This window comes from Pezoporus wallicus, unplaced genomic scaffold (genome assembly GCF_028554395.1).
Source record: "Pezoporus wallicus isolate ANWC-B61680 ecotype Strahan unplaced genomic scaffold, APGP_CSIRO_Pwel_v1 contig_1438, whole genome shotgun sequence".
Classification (NCBI taxonomy): Eukaryota; Metazoa; Chordata; class Aves; order Psittaciformes; family Psittacidae; genus Pezoporus; species Pezoporus wallicus.
This window is the reverse complement of record NW_026638681.1, coordinates 1,293,990-1,317,992: the sequence shown is the minus strand read 5'-3', so window position 1 is coordinate 1,317,992 and position 24,003 is coordinate 1,293,990. Positions and strand designations below refer to the sequence as shown.

Here is a 24,003-nt window from a genome sequence, read left to right as displayed (position 1 = left end):
AAAGACCCCTCTCTTCCCACTGAAGGGCACTACAGCATTAAGTTCACCAAGACCTGCCTATAACAAGGTTTATTGTCATCATGAGCTGAGCTCACTTAAAGGTGAACAGGGGGGACTCTGGATTTGCCAGTGCAGCAATGCAAGAAATGGCCCAAATAAAGTGTCACTGGTATTTTCTGTATAAATCTAGTGACAACCCAAGTTGCATTATAAAATAGTAGCAGGCATGCAGAAATAGCCATTAGTGTTACCCCATTAATAGACCAACAGCATCTCAAACTCCATTATTTTGTCTTCCTGTTGTGCTGCTGGTAGGTCTCTGGTCTGTAGCTAACCTCCACCTCCAACTAACAGACGGCTGAAACAGTATCTGTCAAGGCAGGCATCAGATCCAGCTGATCATGAACCAAGTACCTGCACCAAACAGAGAAGTGGCAGTGATAGGAGACTCCCCTGGTGCAGGATGGAGGCACCTTCTGCTGACCTGATTTAGAACCTCAGGAGCCTTGTTTCTTGCCAGATACCAGGATTCAGGTTGTTTCGGAAAGACTTCAAAGGTTTACCTTGCCCTCAGGCTGTCTTTTATTGCTTGTCATCGGTGATGTTGCCTGCTGGTATGGGTGACCTTACACATACCCAGAATGCCTCCAGAGCACTAGCGGCAAGGGAAGAAAGCACGGGGTGGTCTAGCTCCTGCTGGTGCAGGGAAAAAGACCCACGGACAGCCTGCAGATGCCGCTGGCTGCAGCATGTGTTGCAGCAGCACTTTGGGTTTTATGATCCTGGGAGCCTTTGAAGGCAAAGGCCTGTCAAGCAAGGATAAGACCGACCTGAGAAAGCCCTAAAAGGGCAGCTCTGTCAGCAGGCTCACTGGCAGGGTGAGGAGGTCTCTGAACTAGGAGGGGTTCATCATGGGAGGGTCACTGTGACTCACAGCACCTTTCCTGCGTTTGTTTTTTTAATCAGATTTTAATGTTTCATAGGGTAATTTTCTTCCAGGTGTAGCCCTTTAGCCTGAAAGGAGGCAGGGGCACTTCCTCCTCAGCATGCCAAAGCCCCCCTGCAAAGAGCAGTTCCATCTTTCCACCCACCCCACCCAGGTCAGTTATGTATCTTATGGCTAAAGGAGACGCGAGGAGGGAGTGCCCTTCCCATTTACAGCGCAGCCCAGGCGCTACCAGGACCAAGCTCCAGCGCAGCCGACCGCACCCACACCGGGGCCGCCAACGGGAGGTCCCCGGCGACCCCCGCGCCTTGCCTCGGGCCCTCCTGGCTGGAGCCCGCTGGGCGGCGGCTGCGCCAGCGGCTCCCGTACGGTGGACGCCCCCTAGTGGGCGCTGTGCCTCAGCGAGCGGCGGCTGGGCGGGCCGGGCCGGGCTGGGCCGGCGCGTGGGGCGGCTGCAGCGCGGCGAAATCGCCCCCCGTGGGCTGTGACGGTGCGGGGCGGCCGGCGATGAAATTCCCGGGCTCCGTCCTCGTGTCGCTCGTCCTCTTTGTGGCCGAGACGGTGGCGGCGCTATGCCTGAGCGGGGCGTACCGCGCGGCGGGGGACCGCATGTGGCAGTGGCTGACGCTGCTCTTCGCCCTCCTGCCCTGCGCGCTGGTGCAGCTCAGCCTGGTCTTCATCCACCGCGACGTGAGCCGCGACCGCCCGCTGGTGCTGCTGCTGCACCTCCTGCAGCTCGGGCCCCTCGTCAGGTCGGTGAGTCCCGCCTCGCCCCGTCCATCCCAGCTCGGCGGGGAGAGCCCGCGGGGCTCGCTCGGTGTCCGGAGAGCCCCGGCCTTTGCGCCACTCCCGAGCTGCCGCTGCTGCTCCACACCGGTGTTAACCCGGCACCGCATCCCTCCCAGTCCTATTTCTGAAGCTGCGGAAAGAATCCTTCCTTTTGCAGGGAATCCTGTCCTTAGGTAGGAGAGCGGCGGGGGGCGCGGTGCTTTGCGGCCCTCGGTAAGCGCTTGGTGTTGGAAGGAGATGGGTGAAGCCCTCCGGAGGGGCGGGGCAGGGCAGGCGGAGATCCCGCTCCCTTTCACGGGTGGCGTGCCTGCCCTTGTTTTCTCTCCTTGCGGCTCTTTGCAAACAGCACTGATCGGTGCTGGTTCCTCCGTAACACTTTACCCTGAGATTACCTCCTAGAGAGAAAAGGAACACTTGCTCAGTCGCTAGTTTAAAACAATGATAGAACCCGTCTCATCTGTGCATCTTCGGAAGACCAGTAATGCTGTAGTCTGTCTCCTCTTTCCAAAAGTGAGATTCTTGCCCCAAATTGCCTTGGAAATTTTTCAACTTCATTTCAGCTTCTCACGGAAAATGCCCTTAAGGAAAAAAACCCAATAGATACATGAAAAGTTACAGAAGGAGAGAAGTACCATGACAAAGTGTTGTTGGGCTTTCATTTGGAATTTACATTCAATTCTTTCTTTAAAGAGAAAGGCAATAAATACAGTATCTCTGTGGTAGAGGCTAGGAAAAGATCCCCAATTTTTTTAAATTCCTGGACAGTGTGGAAAAGGACGATTTGTTCACATTAATAAGGGTGATGTTTGGATGTTACAAAACATCTTAAACTTCAACCCCCCATTGAATTCCTCTATAACTGTGGCTGGATTGTTTGCTTCTTCTGTGAATATTTTCAAGATATTTAAGTTATAGTGTAACAGTTAGGTTCTTGATATTTCTAAAAGCTAAAAACAAAATACTTACATGTTCTTCAGAAAATAAGAGTGGACCCAAAGGGAAAGCAACTACCAGAATAAAAACTATGCTCATGACTTTTGTCATTCTAAATCAGTTTCTTGAGATTAGACAAGGAAAGAATGTCATGTCAAACTGCAAGAAGTGCAGCAGCAAGGATGTAAACAAAATCCACAAATTAGAGGATTTTATTTCTAATTACTGGGAAGAGACATAGACTTCTGCTTTGACCTTAACCACCAAGCACAATTTCACTTTTCCTTTCTCAACAGAAGTTTACCTGTTTGCAACAGAAGTTTCATCTGGTGCAGAGCACCCTCTGTACTGTGTTGGCAAGCTCCCAGCTGCAGTGGCTGATGTAAAAGTAGTGTGTATACAGCAGCCCTTTTCTCTCCTGCCCTCTCCTCTCCATGATACTGGAGTGTATGAGTGTGTCACCAGCTCTGCATTTGTGCCTTTCTCAAAGATTTACAAGTTGAGCATTTCAGGAGGTTTGAAGATGCTCTGGAGATGTTGTAGTGTGCCTGTGCTGCAGTTCCCATGGCATCCTTTAGGCAGTACAAAGTGACGTGTGTTAACCTCTCTAGACCCAGGATAGCTGGAATTATAATTACTGATAAAAAGAGGGTAGTGCCACCTGAAGAAACTTACTTCCTGCTAAAGGCATGAAGGACTTTACAGATCAAAGGGGAAAAGTTTTGTAGAAAATGACCTCTCTTTAGATTTAGGGAAATGTGTCTATTTGTATGACAGAACTGAGGGAAGGTGATGTGATCTGTCTGCGACAGACATTAAGGGTCTCTCTTTTGGTTCCTTGTCTTCCTATCCACTGCCACTAAACATTGTTTTATCTGTCAGAAGAGGAAACTGATCATTTCCCGCCAGGTGTAGATGTGCACTGTAAAGTTGAAGTGTTTTCAGCATGCTAAATGCCTTGCCTTTCCCTGCTTTGCACAAGAGGCTTTCTATTCTGTGTGGACTGGAATACACGTAAGTCTGAGGTGATAGCTAGAAGACAAAGTATTTTTTGGCTGTGTCATCACTTCATTGTAGCTTTAACCATTGTAAGCTGAAAAAGACCATTTTCTCTGGAGATGTTTTCTCCCATCCTTTTAGGCAAAGCTCTGCTTGTTTGAACCAGAGAGTCCAGCTGCTGTTAGTCATCTGCTTGAAGTCACCCAGTATGAAGCCTCACTCCATTCCCTGTGTTGGGTCTCTCTTACATCTCAACTGTCACAGCCCACAGCCTTTTAGGGAGGGCTGGGTTAAATTATGTCAAGTAGGATACATAGTCACCCCACGTTATCCGAACAAAATGTTAAGGAGCCCTTGGGCTGTGTGAAATGACCATGCTTCAACAGAGGGCATTCTGCTTTGTATGGCTTTAAAGAAGCTGACACTAACTTTTTAATCAGCTTGGGTTTGCGACATGATACAGGACAGTATTTCTCTGTTCACACTCAAATATCAATGCACTGCTTTACAGACAGCCCATGCATGTTGTGTGAGTTTCCTTTATCATCTTAAAAGCTAGATGTTTTGCTCCCCTTCCTTTTTCCCTTAAAAAGTCAAGTTTAAATTTTGGGGAATGGTTTGGCAATATCTTGGCAGGGAAGGAGGCTATTTAGCTTTGCAAGCCAAATGATCCAGCCTATTTTGAATCCTCTCCGTGATGGGGGAAAAAGTACATTCTCTCATAAAACCTTCTTGCATACTACCACCTTCCCCAAACACCCACACTCCACCTGTTCAGGAGGCACTTGCTGTCCTGCTGCTACCACTGGAAGCACTAAAATTAGGAAGCATCCCTTCTCATGCAGAGGACTTTTGCTGTACTGGGAGAGTAGTGTTAATGTACCCAGTTTTAATTCCTTCTCCCACTGTCTAAGAACTTCTCTGTATATTCAGAGCAACTTGTAGAGTATAATTCCTACCTCCTTAAGTAGCCTGGCTCTGATCCCCAGGATGCAGGCATGCCTTAGACTATGCAGAGAGTTGGCTAGAGCAAAGTGACTGCAAGTTTCTAGGGACCATGTGGTATTCCTGCAGTATTTCAGGTCCGTGGCACTCCTTGTGAACACGCTTTGTCTGGATGCTTAGAAAATGTATTTGGATACTGTTTCTCTCCCTCCTCTCTCTCCCTCTCTCTCTCTCTCTCCCTCTCTCTCTCTCTCTCTCTCTCTCTCTCTCTCTCTCTCTCTCTCTCCCTCTCTCTCTCTCTCTCTCTCTCTCTCTCTCTCCCTCTCTCTCTCTCTCTCTCTCTCTCCCTCTCTCTCCCTCTCTCTCCCTCTCTCTCCCTCTCTCTCCCTTTCTTTTTTTTTTTTTTTTTGTAAAATTAGATCTATATTTTTTTTGCCACATAAAGTAAATTATAACAAAAAATTATTTTAAATAATAGTCAATGTCATAATATCAGCAAGAGATTTAACATTTTTCTTTTCTTTAGAGAAAATCATGGTAGGCTTTTTGGCTCATTATCAGCTGCTCCTGATCCAAGAACTGTCTCTTTGTTCCCTGTTCATTTGAATGACACCTGTAGCACTGAGATTGTCTCAAGATTTTAGGTTGTGTTACAATTCCAATAAATATCTGGATATATTTTTGCTAGTGTACTGCCCTGCACTTAGGGATTTATTCAAAGTGCAAATAACCCTTCATGAAGGGTGCCTGAGAAACCCCTGTTAACTTCCTTGCCCTTTTCTGTTCTGCAAGCAATGGATAGGTCGGGGGCTGAAGCTAGTAGTACAGATTTCTGACAAGCTGGCTTGAGCAGTTGGGGTTTATAGTCGCGAGTTGGGGGTGTTGGTGGTATTGAACCATAAATCTGCTGGGTGTGGTGGTTTCCTATGATCTAATTTACTGCAGACAGTACTGAAGTGACATATCCACTAGAGACTGGGGTGAGCTTGGCAGTGCTTCCTTCTGGTAGCAGCTCCATTGAGAAGAAAGCTAAGTGACTGCTGGTGTCCCTGAAACTACAGTCCCTAGTGCTCTATTAGCTGAATGTGGACATACAGGCTCTTCCTCACAAGGAACATGCAATCAGGAGATGTCTCTGCCTGCAGAAGGATGAACTGCTCTTGCAGAAAAACATTGAAAGTCCCTGCCCGTGGCAGGGGGGGTGGAACTAGATGATCTTAAGGTCCTTTCCAACCCTAACTATGCTGAGATTTTGTGATAACAGGCCTCTCTATAGGACACTAATGACCATTTTCCTCAGATTTTAACAGGACAAGGATACAGACAATAGACTACAATAGAGTTGGGGGGATTTTTATTGTTTTATTTGTGGTTTGTTTTTTTTTTAATGGGGTCCAGCTTTTTTTCTCAAGGCATAAGGAGAAACAATTACGTGTGTCTAGTATTGTGTAGACAGCAGCAAAGCAGATGCAGTAGGATGTTTGCGTCAAACTGCCAGGGGAGCTGCTGTTACAGTCAAAGTTAGATTCTGTAAGCAGGAAGTGAAAAAAACCCAAACCAACAAAAAAAAAATTAAAACATCTATAGACTGAAATCATCAGAGGCATTAATGTTTTGGCTGCCCAGTTCTGCAGTTTGAAATCTAAAATGTTCTTAACAGTGCAGATAGTCCTTCAGTCACATTGTGCAGAAACAGAAGGTCTCTCATGAGTAGTCTCTCTTTCTTAGTGACTTGTTTTGTAGTTCTGAATAGCACAGGTCTAAAAGCCTCTCTTCCCTGTAGGACTTGGCTGACCTTGCTGTAGGAGATTCTGCAAGCTCTAAAATTTACAACTGTTGATGCATCTCTCTCTTTTTCTAGATGGGGAGAATACACCTAGACCCTTTTCAGGCTTTTTCATTTTTCCCTTGTTCTTGAGCAGGTGTGTTAGGTGTCCATGATGTGATGAACAGAACAGATAGTGCAGATAAAAGGTAGAACAATGAGTGAGGAACGGATCTTTGCCTGATGCAGGTAAGTAAATCTGCAGGGCTGACAAATCTTTTGTACGCTTCTCTAAAGAAAAGAAATTACTAAAAATTGAGCCATTAGGGAAATCTGTTTATACATTGGCAGTGAGAGTGTGTGGATAGGTCTTGAATAGAGATTTGTTCTTGGAGTGCTTGTTGGCTGAGGGAAGTTCTGGTTTTATTGCCTGCTCCCTCTTCACACCATTATTTTGCCTGCATTTAAATCCCACGCATCCATGATTAAAAGAGAGAATGAGGTTCTTGCTCACAGCAGGCGTGTAAATATAGGATTGTTCCTCCTACTGACTGTGTAGAAGAAGAATGTGTGGCTGCTGAATCACCCTGTGAAGACACCATCAGGATCCTTGAAAAAGTATAGCTCTTCTCTCTGCCAAGATCTGGCAGCAGGGGAGAAAGCAGCCCCATCTTTTACTTATCTATTGTTTTGCACTGTAAAGAGTAGATCTGACATTTATTTTCTTCAGAGTAACTTTAGTTCTTTCTGAGCCTGTACTGCGACTGCCATTACATGCAGTGAAAATGGCCAGCTGCTTGTCTTCTGCTGTGGATGGCATGGGAGGATGTATTGAAAGTACCCTAAACACCACTGCATTGCAGGAGATGGATTGTGCAGAAGTTGAGATCTCTCACTGCTGTTGCTTTGGAGGGGAGCAGTGATGAGCAGTGAATTCCCATTCTGTAGCAGTCTGTAACTGTGGAGGAAAACTGGCAGGAAACAATTGCTTTATCATGGAATCATAGAAAGGTCTGGGTTGGAAGGAACATTCAAGATCATCTAGTTAAAATCCTTCTGCCATGGGCAGAGACACCCTCTGCTAGATGGGGTTGCTGAAAGCCCCATCCAAACTGGCCTTGAACAATTCCAGGGATGGGGCATCCACACCTTCTCTAGGCAAGCTGTTCCAGTGCATCACCACCCTCATAGTGAAGAATTTCTTCTTAATGTCTGATCTAAATCTACCCTCTCTTGCATTGTCTCTTAGCTGTGTTTCATACTAAAAAGGAACAAGCCAGTTCATTTAAAGACAAGATGCCCAGCCCTTCAGAATGCACTTCACAGGCACAGTTGTAACCCACCACGTGTATGATCTGAATTGATTCTTCATCACTATTCTGAGCTCTTCTCACCTGGATGGTTCTTCAAGTGCTTACTAAAACATTTAGATTGGTGCTTGCTCTATCAATTACCAATGCTTGCTCTTTCAAGCACCAACCAATGCTCTTTCATCTCCATCAGATGACTGCCTGCTCCTGTTTGAAGCAGTTGCTTGGGCAGTGGCTCCAGCTAGAGTCTTGAGTGCATTTTTTATTTGCCCCAGAAAGCATGATCTCCAAGACACTTTCTGTGTGGGATGGGATGGGCAGGCCTTGGGGAAAAGATGAGCATCGTTACTGTTGTAATCTGAGTGCTTGCACATACCATTTTTATTCTCTGGTAAAACTGCCCTTTGGCTCTAAGACTTGTTCATTAGACAGTTTCACATTGTGTTTGCTTTTCTATACAGGTATAAAATTTCCCATCACAAAATAGTATACTTCTACTTAATACCTAGGTAATATATATGAATCAAATGCTTGCTCCAGACCCCAGCATTTTGTTGATTATAGTATTTGCTATAGTCAGTAGTCTTATGAATTTTATAATCTGTATTATGGGATTACTGCATATTTCTTAGATGGGTCCCTAGACTGTATCCACTTCTAATGACACGCAGCAAGAGTTCAGAGGCGGATGCTGAGATTTCATTTTCTGTAATAGCTTCAGACTTGCCCTCAGCTCAAGATGAATAGATGGCTGTGAATACTAAGTGAGACAAAAATGTTCTGGGATCTTTATTTTGGAATAAAATCAGTGTTTTTGTTTCAGAATCTCTGTTGGCTTCATAAGATGTGCTTTATTAATTTTTCACACTTTATTTTTGGCTGCATGGAGTCTTTCACATGGAACAAGACTGGCAGGGACTGAAATGATTAATAAGGGGAAAATAGAAAGTTACCACTGTGAATGGAGCCTCTGGAACACCAGCATTTTGAATGGCTTTAGTGATAATGGTAGCTGATGCCTAGGGAATCAAGGATAATACTACAGGATCCTAAAACTGCTTTCCATCTAGAGCAGTTGAAAGTTGCTAGTGGTCCTGTTAGGGGGAAAAAATAAGTTTATTAAAATAAAAGTCAGTATGCTTTTATTTAAATTTTCATCAGTTTGGTCTGTTAGCTTTCCCCTAAAAGGCTGCGGTAAACTCTGACTTGCAGTTGTTGAAAAAAGTCAAGCTGAGGAGGAAACGGGAGTTCAAATTCTCAGACAAGCATAGTTCTGTGGTTTGTAATTGTGTGATACTTGTAAATAGAAGGTAAGCTTTATTTGTGCATTACAAACTCATTGGCCAAATCTGACCTGTCAGAGACTTCGAGGCTCTGCATTCCAGCAAGTTTTACCTACAGAGGCAGCCAGGTGGAGGAGATGAACCTCAGCAGGCACTATGGAAGGAAAGAAGACCTCAGTCCTTGTCAGAGGATGATGCTTGCGCAAAAGAAGATGCCATGTGTGTTGGGCCATAGAAGATGTGATGTGACCAGATCTGGTGCCATAGGTCACCCTCTCAGTTGAGGGTTTCTCCTCCCACAGCTTCTCTCTGGATTGGAAGACAGTCCTCACCAGTTCTGCTGCTCACACTGTGATTGTTTTATCTCTTGAAGCCTGTACCAGTATTAGGCATAAAAGAAAACAGGTTGTGTCCACACTGGGTTTGGACTTCTGGGGGTTTTATTTTTCAGTAGTCAATGCCATTTATCCTTTATAGTCCCAATGTACATGGACAGCATGCCCTCTATTTTTAGGACCCCGTGCAATGTGGTAGAAATAGAGGTTCGTTCCTCTCTCTTCTCCCTCAGCTTGTGACTTCACCTGTAGCTAAGTAGACCCTTGCTTGTTATTACTTTCCAGACAAGGCTGAGTATTGCTGTTATGTGTTTTGGGTCCTGTGTGATGCCCAAGCCCACCTTTGAATCCTTTGTATCCAAGCAGCTCTCTTAGAATAGCTTTTCAAAGCTTTTGTCAATCTGAAATCAGTTGTTGGAAGAGAGTTTCAGAAACTTTCCTTTCAGGCATCTGTCTGAGGCTCTATTATCTTTAATAATCAAGGAGCCAGATTGTCCTTTTTGCTATAGCATTTGCTGCTGCCAGCCCTCTAGGATTACTGTCTGTGTATATTTAGAGGCAGCAAATAGTACAATATGTAATTTATATATAGAAGTGGATGCGCTAGCACCCCTTTGTTACTTGGAAGTTAGTCTGTGGTAACTTAGACCTACATAAGCAAGAGGGTTTGTTCCCCCTGTGTTTAAAGTATGAAGACCTGCAGCAATTGGAAACACTGCATCTTCTTATTTTGAATATTTTTGCAAGATTGTTTAATATTCCTTAAACAGTGTAGAAAATGTAAGCAAATGTAAGGAGCAAAGCCCCTATTTCTGCGTAATTTTTAAAGAAATGTGAATTTCCAGGGTTGTGAGGTTTGTTCTCATTCTTGCTGCTATGGCTTGTTAAGGCAAGAGTTAAGAGTCCAACTGTTTATGAAGTATGTGCACCCACTCATACTCTGAACTCCTCTCCAACATCTTGAGACTTTTTCTTTAAGACATAAAAAGTGTTTTTACTGTAGTGTCCTGTTGGCATGTCACCGATGTATGGATAAGTAGAAGAGAAAAACATGATTATCTGAAGACAAACTTCCAACTTGATTTCTGTGTTAGCAGCCTATGAACATTGTAGTGGATGAAGAGTTTAGGGACTTTAATAGGACAGCAGAGAGCAAGGGCAGCTTATAGGAAACAACTAAACCTCCTTCCATATCTGAGTACTACAAGCAGCCCAAAGGGCACTGCCAGATTCTTGCTCTTTACTTGCATGTAGTTCGTATTTTTAAAGAGCAAAATCTTCATATTCCAAATTTACCAGAAGGAGAAAATATACAGGCTTTGCTCTATGAACATATTACTTAAGTCTTAGTATATGATGGCTTAAAATACTTAGGAGTGGGAAGACCTATGCTTTCCTTTCATTTTTTTCCTGTTACATTAATTACTGATTTGCTTCTAGGTGTGTGGAAGTCTTTTACATTTACTTCCATGCTGGCAGAGTTGAAGAGCCGTATGTCAGCATCACAAAGAAGAGGCAGATGCCCAAGGATGGGTACTCAGAAGAAATTGAAAAAGAAGTGGGACAGGCTGAAGGCAAGCTGTGTACGCACAGGTCTGCATTCAGCAGGGCATCTGTGATCCAGGCATTCCTCGGCTCAGCACCCCAGCTCACGCTCCAGCTCTATATCTGTGTCCTGCAGCAGGAGATCACAGCTGCCAGAAGTAGGTAGAGCTATTGTTTTCACCTCTCTATTTTGGTGGGAGGGAGAGGAGAAATGTCAGCAGTCAGATATAGGTGTCATGGACAAGAATCAAACTCAGTTGTACTAGGTTTCATCTGCCTGACAACTTTTGATGGTTGTTTTGATGGTGATGTTGCTCTCAAGTTTGTCTTTATATGATCATATTTTAGACTATGACAATTCATGTAGCATACTTGGGTTGCAATAAAACCAGTAATTTGATAAATTGGCTATTGTGGCATGCCAGGTAGGCAGCTGGAGGGACTGAGCTGTCTTCTTGAAGAGATAAAACAAAAAATTACCTCTGTTCCATTTTGAGTTTTGAGCATACTTTCTGGAAAATTCCGTGGGGTGCAGTGTAGAACATGCTTTTCCATGCTGCAATAAGGAAGGTGTACTTTCAAGAATGTGGTTTTAAATATGGACTGAGGGAGTGAACAGACTTTACTTGTGCCAGACCCTGAATTTGATATCTAAAGGTAGGACTCACTAAGCTGGTATGCAAATGTGGCCATCTAATCTCTGGACCCAAGATGTTAAGCCTTCACCACACAGTGCTGCACCACATGGATTTACCAGGACTGTGGGACTCTGCATCTTGCTCCAGTTCATTGAAAAATCAGTCTTGATTTGCTGGCACACTGCTCAATAAAGAACCTATTCCAGGGGGTCATAGGACAACCAGCCTTTTGGTGTAAAAAGGGACTTTGGCAGCTATATGAACTGGAGGTGTGTTTCCCCTGAAATGTATCTCGTTCCATCTCTGAGGTCCTGAGAGGCCAGGGATCTTTACCAGCGTTACAGTTAGGGAGGCTGAGACTCGGGTAACACATTATGAATCGGAAGACTTTCTTCAGTTCTGGTGCCTTGGTTGGCACTGTACCAAGGTAAAGAACTAAGATTTTTAGAGAAGCCTTTATAATAACGTCAGGGTTCTCCCCTCAGTTCAGAGAACAGAAAACTTTAGTATTCCAAAGGATGAATCAGTGCATAACCATATTACAACAGGTTAAGGTCTTTTTACAAAAGTACTTGTTTAAGGTCATAGCAGTTGTTACTTGAAAGACATTACTCCTGACCTTACTTCACAGCTAGGGTAGTCTCTTTGAATAACCATGGCATCTGTGCTGTGGGATGAGAACAAAGCAGCTGAATCCTTTGCTGAGTGGTGCAATTAGCGGAATTTCCAATCATGTTGCTGCAGGTGGCATTTTTATTGTATTTCTTCTATTACTGGTGTTGACCTTACTGGTCATGATTGCCAAGGTGAAGTGCTGTGTTCCAGATGATTAGAGAATTTCATATTTAATGATTTGTAACTCCCTATTCTGACTTTTTTTGAGTCACTGCTGAAATAAATTCTGAATCACAGACTGATAAGTGACCTTCTGTGGGTGTAGTTAAACAACCAGAGATAAGCTGGCTCACCAGGGAGTTCAGTAAACCCACCAGCAAATGCAGTAGTCATCTCGTGTCTCTCAGGAGCCATCTCCATAGCAGGTGTAATTCTAAAATATAGACATTTAAAGAAAATGTGTGTGTATATATATATAAAGAGTGGTTTTCTTTTTTTTTTTTTTTTGTCTACTCAGTGTTTTGGGAACAGCAGCAATGTCTGTTAGAGCTCATTCAACAGAAAAGCAAGAGTCCTGACCACATTCCTCTTGTGTATATTTTACCTTCTGAAATATTTACACTTTCTGCAATCTCTTCAGCCACCTTATTCCTTAAGTAGTACCTTCTATCCACCAGTATTATTCAGCCTCCAGAGTAAATAGGAATGATGCATAGCACAGTGTCAGCTTGCGGTTTGTTGTGTTGTCCTGGGTTCAGCAGTAGCAGTCATTTTTCTTCTTCTTAATAGCTGGTGCAGTGCTGTGGTTTTGACTTTCAGCCTGGGTACAGTGCTGGTAACACCGATGTTTTTGGTTGTTGCTCAGTAATGTTTAGTCTGACCAAGGACTTTGTGAGTCTCATGCTCTGACAGGGAGGAGGGGAAGCCACGAGGAAGCAGAGACAGAACACCTGACCCAAACTAACCAAAGAGGTATTCCATACCACAGCATGTCATGCCCACTATATAAACTGGGGGCAGCTACCTGGAAGGGCTAGATCACTGCTCTGGTCGGGCTGGGTATTGGTCAACAAGTGATGAGCGGTTGTATTCTCTCTCCTTGTTATTTCCCTTATCATTATTATTGGTGGCAGCAGTAGTGGTTTGTGTTATACCTTAATTACTGGACTGTTCTTATCTCAACCCATGGGAGTTATATTCTTTTGATTCTCCTCCCCATCCCTCTGGGAGCAGGGAGAGGAATAAGCTGGGGGTAGGAGTGAGCGAGCGGCTACATGGTTCTGAGTTACCAGCTGGGCTTAAACCATGATGTATGTACATGTTGATTCTTATGTACAGATACATGACTTTAACCTTTTGATCTTGCAGCATCATCAAAGAAATTTAACAGTCAAGCTCTTTCACACTTCAGATGTCTTCAACTTCCCTGTTTTTGACACTGATCTTCTAAAGTGCACTATTTTTTTTTCCGTTTATTTATGTTACAAATGTCACTGTCTCCTTGTCTTTTCATTTCCACATTTTTTGTCTTGTCTCCTCACGAGTCTCATTATTTCCTTTTCTTTTTTTTTTTTTTTTTTTTTTTTTTTGCATTCCTACACTAACCTGTCTGTTAGTTATTCTGTGTAAATTCTGCTTGGTCAGTGGTAATGAGATCAGTATCAGCTGTGAACCTAAAGCAGTTTACCATCATGCTACATAGGGTGGCTTGTCCGTTTCAGATATGTTTGAAACTCATTACTGCTTCCACTATTGAATTGAGCAGTTCTGCAAAAAGCATGCATCCTTGCCTAGAACTTTGTCAACAAGAACCATGCTGCATCTTGTGTATTTCCTGACATTCATTAACTTAGCTGGATGTTTTCTTCTGGATGATCATGCCAGTGTTCTCCAAAATTGTCATTTCACTGTTCATCAAGAATATAAGATCAAGAGAACTAAAAGCAGGACAAAGCCTCTAGGTTACTGATGAAAGACAAAAAGCTTTGGTGACTGTTCAGCATGAAATGTATAGAAGTGTTGTTGGGTGAAATGCCACATTGGAAACCCACCAGTAATGGCCTAATCTGAGTCCTAGTTCTAGGCTTTCTTTGGTTACAGCATAACTGGGAAGAAGTTCCTAACTTGTTAGTGTATGAAATGCCCAGTGTGAGTTTGTAATTGCCACTCCAGACCAGAAGCTAAGGTCTCTCTTGTGCATGTGGGCTTTGCCCTGTATTAAATGCTTCAGCATCTGTCTGTGTCATGCATTGCCTTAGAGCCAGCTATTACTTTGTGTTGAAGAGATGCCTGACATCAGGCTCAGGTCCACTTACTTACTTACTTATTGGGCAATAACCTAGACCTCTTCACTTAGGGAATACCACCTGGAGAAGTGCAGGGCCAGGAGGTGCCAAAAAGACCCAAGTTAATTACAAAACTCACAAGCTGGAGGTGGGGGTTCTGTGACTTTGCCTCTTACCCTTGAAAAAGGGCCAGTTCTTAGTGTGCAGTATTGAATGTGGAAGATATGTTTCTGGTAAGAGTGAGCTTTTTGTAAGCTTAAAGTTTTTGTGCTATTAACGGCGGTCAAGTTATCTTTTCAAGTGTTGCTTACAGTGACAAAATAATCTCAGAAGGTGGATTTCTTACCATTTAAAAGTAAAATTATTCTGCTGAAGAAGGTACTTCTTTTTAAGTGAAAATCTGCAGCAGTCACTGCCATCCTCAAGAATAGTATTTTTTTTTGATTTTGCAGTGTCACTTTCCTAATGTTCATGACTCGGCTTTGTAGGTGGTCTTACTAGATATCTGTAAGATGCTTCTGCTGTTGCTTCTCCTCAACTCATTAAGCAGACTTCTTTTATCATTGTTTAAACAACATAGTCTGAGTATTAATAGTTGGTTTTAAGTGTTGAAATTATATCTTAAGGCAAAAACAAAATATCTAGGTGTCTTGCCCTAAGTAAAAAAGTGCCTTTATTTTTCAAGGGTTCTGGTTATCAGTTTAGAAAACTATAGTATAGAAATAACTTATGATTCTTCAGCAGAATATAAGATTTCAGTAATAAGTATTTGTGATGTAGTTCATCTAGAGCAGAATTCACTCTTTTAGCGATTTCTGAAGTGGGAAGCACCAGGTCTTGAAAAGATTTAACACATAATAAAAAAACAAAGTAAACTGGTGTCTCCCTGGATGACTGAGTGTGCACCTTTGATTTGTAAGAAAAGTTCAGCCTACTAGGAGCAAGAAGGAAAAAGAGAAATGCCACCTTTATAAGGACTGTTAGGGAATTTGGGACTGTTCCCGGGCCTTTCAAATTTTCACTTCTTTGCATGCTCAGTATGAGTAAAAGCAACAATAAGGTCACACTCCTCTGTTTCCCTTTGTGGTTGCTTCATACCATCTTTTACACAGACCTAAAAGTGATGTTTGAACTGAAGGTTTGGTGGCAGTACTGAGCTTTTGAGAAAAGAGGACTGGGCTACTATGTTAAACCAGAGTCACGAGTGATCTGTTTTCTATCAGTAGAGAAATGCTCTTTCAAAGGCTTGAGTTTTTAAGACAAGTTTGAGATCGATTAAAAAATCCCTGAAATAAAGCTGGGTAATAAGATGCATGTCCAGTTTATCAAAGCAGAAAGCAAGCAGAGTTCCAGGACAGCAGCACCCTGTACCTAGTGTGTAGGGGTTTTTGTTTCTTTAACTTTGAGAATATTCTTTTGTTTCATTAGCTGCTGGAGGTTAGTTGTTCTTTCACAGTTCTAGAGCTGGCTCAAAACTGCAGGAAAGATTCTTGTGAAGACCCACAGGGTGTGAAGCAGTGTTCTTGACTGCACTTGCTTGCTGCTCTGCTTTCAACCAAATTCTGCGAACAAGTACACTACTGAGTAAGAAAGACATTTTAAAGCACCTAATAAAAATCTAAGTGTTAAACAAGCAAATAAGTAACCATCTTCTGAGAATTTATGCACCACCAAACTGGCCTATAAAAAATTACCATATAATATGGCAAACATTTTTCAACTTAGTGCTATTGGAAAATTAGATATAAAGGATTAATTATTTTCCAGAATAATTCAGAGGTGATTGAGGATCAGGGTGGGAGAGAGGTTAACTAAAATTATAAAGAATATCCACTTAGCAAGTTGTTAGAGATCCTGAAATTCTCTTGTTTATTTCAAAGTCATGCTTATAAATTAATAACTTTAATTAGAAAAAGTCCTGATAGTCATGGCTATAGAGCTATAGCAAATCAGGGAATCCAGTTCATTTGTAGGACATTGACACATAAACTAATTGAATGCTGCAGAAAGCACTGGTTGCTAAGCAATGCAGCAGTAATTGACATAATCAAGAATTCCCAACTCTGATCGTTTTGTTATATGTGATGCATATAATGTTCTGTAGCATGACCAGAAAGCTTGATTAGTTTCATTGAAAGTTCCTTGCATGGACAAAATGTTAGATTGAAACGAGAAGTATTGGTTGGGGAATGCCTAAAATTAGCCCCTGAATCAGCAGCTAATTGGCATGTCAGTAAAAACTGTGAAGAAAGTATGCAAATGCTAACAGAACTGTGGGCAGTTAGCACTTTGAACATCAAGGTACTTTCTCAATGGATGTTTATTCTATGCATCCGGGTTCTTGTATGTTTGAACCTACTTAATGTGGCAAGACAAGACTCCTTCCTGGAATGCCAGAAAGCTTTTCTCCTATTGCAGCTGGAGGGGAAGCCAGGTAACACTTGGCTTCTGCCTTCACTTTCTAAGAATTTAAAAGCCATGAAACCTTCATTTGAGGGCTTCTGGATAGATGGGAGTTACTAAAAGTTTATCTGAATTTAAACACATTTTTTAAAAGTGTTGATTTTAAATGCATGATACAGATAGGTGTATAGGAAAACACAGTGTAGACAGGTGAGCAAATCTTACACAGTTGCAGATCTCTGTCTGCACAGGCAGAGAATGTGCAGGTGGTTCTGGGTTTAAATTGCTCAGGCTTTCAATTTTGAGCTCCATCACAGAGCTTTTCATTTTAGACAATTTGCTACGACACAAAACTTCACAAGCATTGAGGTATCTGCATGCCCAAATTACTCCAATATTTCAGCTCCTATTTTGCAGTTTTTCATCTGTATGGGGAGGGAGTGGCACCCCTCTGCCTTCTGGAGTACTGTGAGAGTTTGAGAGCAGGTTGGATACTCTTATGACTGAGCTATATAATTACCAAGGACAGTATATGTACAAACAGCCCCTGTCAGGGGGAGGAGGAGAGATGCTTCTGTTAAGTGCCTTTTTACTTTCTACTTGGAAAAGTAAAAAATGGAGTCTAAAACAGGAGGTAGGGTTAGAGTAAGAACCTAGATGTGTATACAAGGAATGGGGGATTTTTGCTGTGAAAACAGTTAATCTGCAATGTCTTTAACTTCTGCTAAGATGAAGGTCCTGATCTGTCTTTTCTCTTTGTAGGTATTTTTATGGTCCTTTCTCTCCTGTCAATTGTATATGGTGCCTTACGCTGCAACATCCTGGCTATTAAGATTAAGTATGATGATTATGATGTCAGCGTGAAACCAGCTGCCTACCTCTGCATATTCATGTGGAGAAGCTTTGAGATTGCTATACGGGTTACGGTGTTGGTCCTTTTCAGTTCAGTCCTTCAAATCTGGATACTTCCTGTTGTGCTAGTGAATTTCTTTGGTTTTTTCTTCTACCCATGGATTCTCTTCTGGCAAAGCAAGTCCCCATTTCCTGAGAACATAGAGAAGGCATTGAGCAGGGTCGGCACTACCATTGTCTTGTGCCTTCTCACCTTCCTGTATGCTGGCATTAACATGTTCTGCTGGTCAGCAGTGCAGGTGAAGCTCAATGATCCTGACTTAATTAACAAATCCCAAAATTGGTACCGACTGACTGTGTATTACATGCTGCGATTCATCGAGAATGCATTCCTCCTGCTGATGTGGTACATCTATAAAACTGATATCTACCTGTATGTATGTGCCCCATTGTTGGTCTTGCAGCTCCTGATAGGTTACTGCATGGCTATCCTCTTCATGTTGGTCTTCTACCAGTTCTGCCACCCTTGCAAAAAGCTGTTCTCATCCAGTATTTCTGAAGGTCTGCTGTCCTGTTTCAAGTTCCTCTGCTTTATTTGCAAGCCTCCCAAATCCAGCATACTTATAGACAAGGCAGAGGTGAAATCTCCTGAAAATTCCGATGAAGCACAGAGCAGTAGCAAGACAATATATTCTCAAAAGGGGAATCCTCATCAAAGCATTTCTTCCAATGCCTAGTACACCTGGGAGCAAGTATGTGCCTTTGGAAGATGGCAGATCACCTGCTGGGAACATTGTGTATCTTGGACATTGTGTCTTGTGGATGGGTTTACTTTCTTACAGGTGTAGTACTGCATGACAACTGACAAGCTTACCTTTGTGGAAAATGTAGTGTATGAGTATGTGTATCTCTGTGTGTTTGTGTGCTGAGAGCAGTCTTTCTTTGTAGAATTCTATTTCAGGGTTTTCTTGCACATAGGTTTATTATCACATGCTTACTTTGACACCATAGAAGACATCCTTCAAGAACTGGCCTGATGCTCATCTCACTCAGGAAATCTGAGGATGGAAGGAAAGGCATTTTATTTCAGATAGAATGTTATTATGGCATGCAACCCTAGCATGGAAACAGAGCATAGACCTTGACTATATACTGACTGTAGCTGTGGTCTGCTTTGATCCAATTGCAGACTTTTTACACTCTAATCAAGTGTAATAAGATAATACTTCTCTCTGAGGTACAAGAGTTGGACTTCTACAATGCAGTGTAGTCTGGGTTGCCAAGAAACAGCCAATTAGCCAGCACTAATACTGAAATGTGACTTGTTACCGAGAACTGACAGAGGCGTTACTGGCTTTGCGCTGTTTCACCCTTCACATTTGCTGCTTGTTAGCAAGGGAGTTAAATTTAACACATTAATTGGGATTTTCTAGAATAGCTAATTTTTCTGACATCATTTGTCTAATACTTCGTTTGTGATCAGCTAGTATTAGGATGGTGTTCACTTTATATAACTTTAAATATCTGAAAGCTGGGCAGATAGTGTGAGCTAGTCATGTGGGTGCTATCCAGAGCACATCTCCAGGGAATGATTCAATCCATCTTATAAACATCCTCTTAAGGCAAGTGATATGAATCATTCTCTGGAGACCTATTATTCAGTGTTAACCAGATGCCTTGACAATTAGTTTTGACTTCCATCTCTTTTTCAGATGGCTAAAGTTAAGAGATGAGCGCTACACTGATTGTCAGGGAGTTGGTAGTACACCAAGCAGGCAACTCGGTGACTTATGTGGTGATAGAAGACACTGAGTGCTCCTTTTTTAGGCTATATGTTATGGTTAGTTTAATATCAGTAGTCCTAAGCCCTCTGACTTCTTTACTTCAGAAGTATCACAGGCTTGAAATCCGGAAGAGGAAATGAAAGTTACTGACTTTTTCTTCTATGCACTATATCACCATGAATAAAAGTGTTCTGTTATTTTTCAAGTTGCTCAGAAAGCTTTAGCAGATGGATACCCAAGAGTTTATTGGAAATACCCAAAACGAATTTTATTTTCAAAAATTGAGTGAAACCTTTTTGCACTCTGTTTGCTTAGCGCCTTGCATTTCTTTTGAATATTATCCATTATGGCTGCTAGTGAAAACAAGTAATCTATGACCAAAAGCATCAACTAGTGTCCTAAGCTTAGCCTTCATCCTGTTGTCATGGAGGATGTGAAGTTCTTCAGTTGGGATGACATCAGCATCATTGTACTAGATGTGTCTCAAGTTCAGGTCTGAGGTCATTTACCATGAAATATGTCACATGCAGTGCTGCAAAGAGCTAAGATGTTTTGATTCCTTACTGCATGGTAAATGAATGTCTTCATGCTTCAGTTTTGTAATGGAGTTGTGTTTCTTATTTTGCTTAATATGTGTCTCTGTGTGGTATGTGTATGTAGTTCTCATTAAATTACTGGGGGCTGGCAATGGGAATTTTTGGCCTGAGCTTGCCATGGGAATGTACCTCAGGTATCTGGGGAAAACACCAAACACCTCAGTTCAATTTCTGTCTCCAAGGAGCATAGAATAGTGAAGTGATGCTTTGAAGACACTGTGGTATCTCTCTGTCCTTCTGTATGTAGATGTACAGTATAGTGTTTCTCTGTACTTTTTTTAGATGCAGAAGAATATTTCAAGTTTGGTTTTTTTGTTTGTTTGTTTTTGTGTTTGTTTGTTTGTTTTCCTTTTCTGTGTGGGGTTTTTTTTTTGTTTGGTTTTTGTTTTGGGGTTGTTGTTTTTTTTTTGTGGGTTTGGTTTTTTTGTTTTTTTTTTTTTGTATGTGTGTTTTTTTTTTTTCCCAGTAGTGAGTTAAAGGAGCAAGTGAGACTGTAACCCCTTGCTTCCAGACCTGCGGAATTCAGTACACAGGGACAAATTTTCAGGTGTTCTTAGCTAAAACTGAGTATCTGACTTCATAGTTGGATACTCATCAATAATCAGGGAATTACGGCTGTTGCCTATCTACAGATGTACCTTGGGTTGAAACATTAGTCTTTGGAGAGGAAAAAAGTGGCTTCATATGTAGAAGTACTTTGTATCTAAAGAGAGAGCTCTCAAATCCTTAAAGCAGACTTTGAATACCATGCAATGATGATGCAGTTCTGATTTGGCCACTTGGGAACAGTGGAAGCTTCACAAACTGCCAGTGAAATGTTTGTGCTACAATGAAGTTACCAGTAGGAGAGCTACACAGCCAGGAATCCAGTGTGGTTGCATGGCAAGTACCATTTAACTTCACAATACCAATGATGAAGGCTACTGTATATGCATATTTTTAACAAGTATGCCATATGACCTCCTATTTTTATACCAATCTCCTGAAGTGCATGCATAGGGAACTGAATATTTAAATCACTGTTATGAGAGAGAAAATTTAAAGATATTTGCATAAGTTACATTGCTGTTGTGTGGTTTTTCCTTAGTTGTGCAGGCAAACCAAAAAGAGTTTAAACACTCCAGGAACATGAAGGCTGTTGCTTTTGCAGTGCCTCATGTCACCACAACATGGAGTGCAGATATAAGTATTGCTGCTGGTATATGTTTTGATCTAGCTGTGCTGCCATTGCTGGTAGAAAGAAGATACAAGAGCGAGTCATAGAGACAAAGATACTCTGTTAAGACCTTTGTTTTAAAGGACAAGCTTGCTTTTCTAAAGTGTGCTGTAATGCTAGGAGAAGCATTTTTTTTTCTCAGGTTAATGACAGTCTAGTGTTGTTACCAGCACACCCAGTGGCTACACTGAGAGGATAATATTAGCTGTAAAGGTTGTATGTGTATGAATGAGTGATGTTTTGCTGCAGGTTGACTGTGATTTTACTCTCCTCTACAAATGTTAGAGGTGTATGTGTTGAATGGAAGACTATAGGGCTATTGTTGAAAACTGTACTCACTTGTGTAGTCCCGAGTCACACAAGGGATTGTTCAGTAAGGATTATTATGTGTATAAGAGTATGCAAGATCTGATACACAGGTTTTCTTTTATACTTGTAAAGCAACACAAATTAAAATGTTGAAACACTCCCTTAAGTTGTGCTGGTATCAGTTCTTAGTCTGCTTAGTCTTAAGAAATCCAAGGTAAAGGTGATATAGCACACTGTCTTCTGTTACCACGTAGCAGAAGAAATCTTTTCAAGCAGACCTGACAGAGAATAATTTATGATTAATTTAGGAGTTCCTTATCTCTGACCAGTAATGTTTCCATGCTGTTTTTAGCTGGTTGGGGTCTCAGCAGATTTTGTAGAAGGCGGGCAGTTTAAGAGACCGGTATTATACTGACCAAGATCAGTATAGGTTATTTATTGTCAGAATGAGAATGTTTAGTTGGTTTACACTGAGAATCAGAAAGAAATCATTATGTTATAAAGGATCTTTTAACTTTCGTTCTGCAAACCTGTTTCATGCTTATATGGATTTACCAGGTGCTTGTCTCTGACCTTAGGAATAGCCATCATTTAAATGAGGAGCAGTGAGAGAGGATTTTAGAAGTCCTAGTGGTGGTGGACACCACTATCTGCTAGTAAGAGCTGTGCTTCCTAACACACAGAAAGTAGCTAATCCTCTCTTACAGATGTTATATTTAGTCTCAAGGGATGATTTTTACATTAGTATCCAGCATATGTATTTTTTAAATCAAGTGTAGATTAAAACCTCTAAGAAAGATTTCAGGTTTAGGCCTAACATTGATAACTTCTGTTTTCAACATGGTTTCTTAAAGAAAAGCTTATGTGACTACACTGTTTCTTTGTCAACCCTGTTCTACCCAGTACGTACCAAACTCACTGGACACATTAAAACTAAATTTTTCTAAGGGCAGATATCTGAGGAAATAAAGCAGTTTGATACAAGCTTTGGGAAGGCTATGAGCTTCCAGGAGGAAAAATGGGAATTGATAAAATGATCATCCTGATAAGAAGGGTTTCAGCATGACCTTGCTTACCACTTAGCAAGCCAAGCAATTGGCATGCTTTAGGAGTTATAAACCTGTGTATCACTCAGTGATCCACACACCGGCTACCTCTTGAATTTAGCTTCATTCCCACAACTTCTAGTTGAAGTACAGAAGTAAAGAGGAGGAGGAGGAGGAGGACATAATGAAGTCATGGGAGATAACAGGAGTCACTTCAGTTTAAATGATGGCTTCTACAGGACAGTTTACTTTCTGTATTGTTCCATTGATTGTATAATACTTGAGTTTGGTAATCTGTAATCTAATTTTTTTTTTTTAAAGGGATTTTTTATTTTTAATTCCCCAATAATTCCTATTTTTTTCCATAGCAGCTAATAATATCTAGTCTAAAACAATAAATCATTTTCTGTTTGAGAGGCTTATGTACCAAAGAAAACTCGGAGATACTTGCAGGCCAAATATCATAGCAGTTTTTTATAATCCTGTATTTTAAGATGCAGTTGAGGTGACTACCTCTATTCTATCAGGAATCATACAGGAACATGAAGATATAGTAATTTGGCAGAGATGGTAAGTTTGATTTACCAAGGACAGAAGACTTGAAAAGTAAGAAATGTTAAGGATTATGTAATTTCTTAATGACCAAGAAAAATAAGTATAATAAAACTGTTAGGTCTTGAGTTCACCCTAAAATTAAAGTAAAAATGAAAGGTAAGTGCTTCAGAATGAGTGTTAAAAGTCCATTGAATGGATAATAATTTTGTGTCTTGGAAAAAATGATCAGTTTTATGCTTTTTTTGATAAATCAGCCAAAGATACTTTCAAGAAAATGATCAGGGATGGATTCAGATGGAGAGCAATTCCACAGATAGTCAAAGTGAAGATTAATTCATATCTGGCTTCTACATGAGAGGTAACTATCAAACCAGTAGCACATCACCTTGCAGACAAGGCACTAGTGTTGCATTTTGTTGTCTTTATGCATGGATTTGCAGTTCTTGCAAATCTGTCCTGTAGTAAGGTGTGTGCTATACTCAGCAGCCAAGAGAAAAGAGAGGTGCTTGCAGTTGCTTTAGCTTTGCAGTTGATGGCCTTTGTAACACCAGTTATGTTCTTTAGAACGTATGTCCTAGCTATTCCTCCTTCCTCTCTGCTGCTTGGTGATCATTTAAAATGGGGATCATTTTAAACAGAAATGGAGAAACAAGGTGGGGTAAAGCTCAGCTGTATTTTTAAGTAGTGCTGCTTTTTAGAGCCAAAGCTGAATGGCCATGAGAAGGGCTGAAGTCATGGAATGTATCCATTCTTCATTGACACACTCGAAATATTAATAATAGTGGGCAGTACAGTAGTGCAAAAACATGCAGGTGTTGTTTAAAAAAGAATGGAAAGGAAATCTTTTAGCATCA

The 24,003-nt window shown here is 41.6% G+C and overlaps 1 protein-coding gene across 1 annotated transcript; it reads left to right on the top strand.

Moving 5' to 3' along the window:
- Window positions 1-1,447: 1,447 nt before the first annotated feature.
- On the top strand, window positions 1,448-18,960 carry XK (X-linked Kx blood group antigen, Kell and VPS13A binding protein). The gene is made up of 3 exons (XM_057411845.1): window positions 1,448-1,698; window positions 10,746-11,008; window positions 17,554-18,960. Exons 1-3 carry the CDS (start codon window positions 1,454-1,456, stop codon window positions 18,378-18,380), a joined length of 1,335 nt encoding a protein of 444 aa, XP_057267828.1. The 5' UTR covers window positions 1,448-1,453; the 3' UTR covers window positions 18,381-18,960.
- Window positions 18,961-24,003: the final 5,043 nt, after the last annotated feature.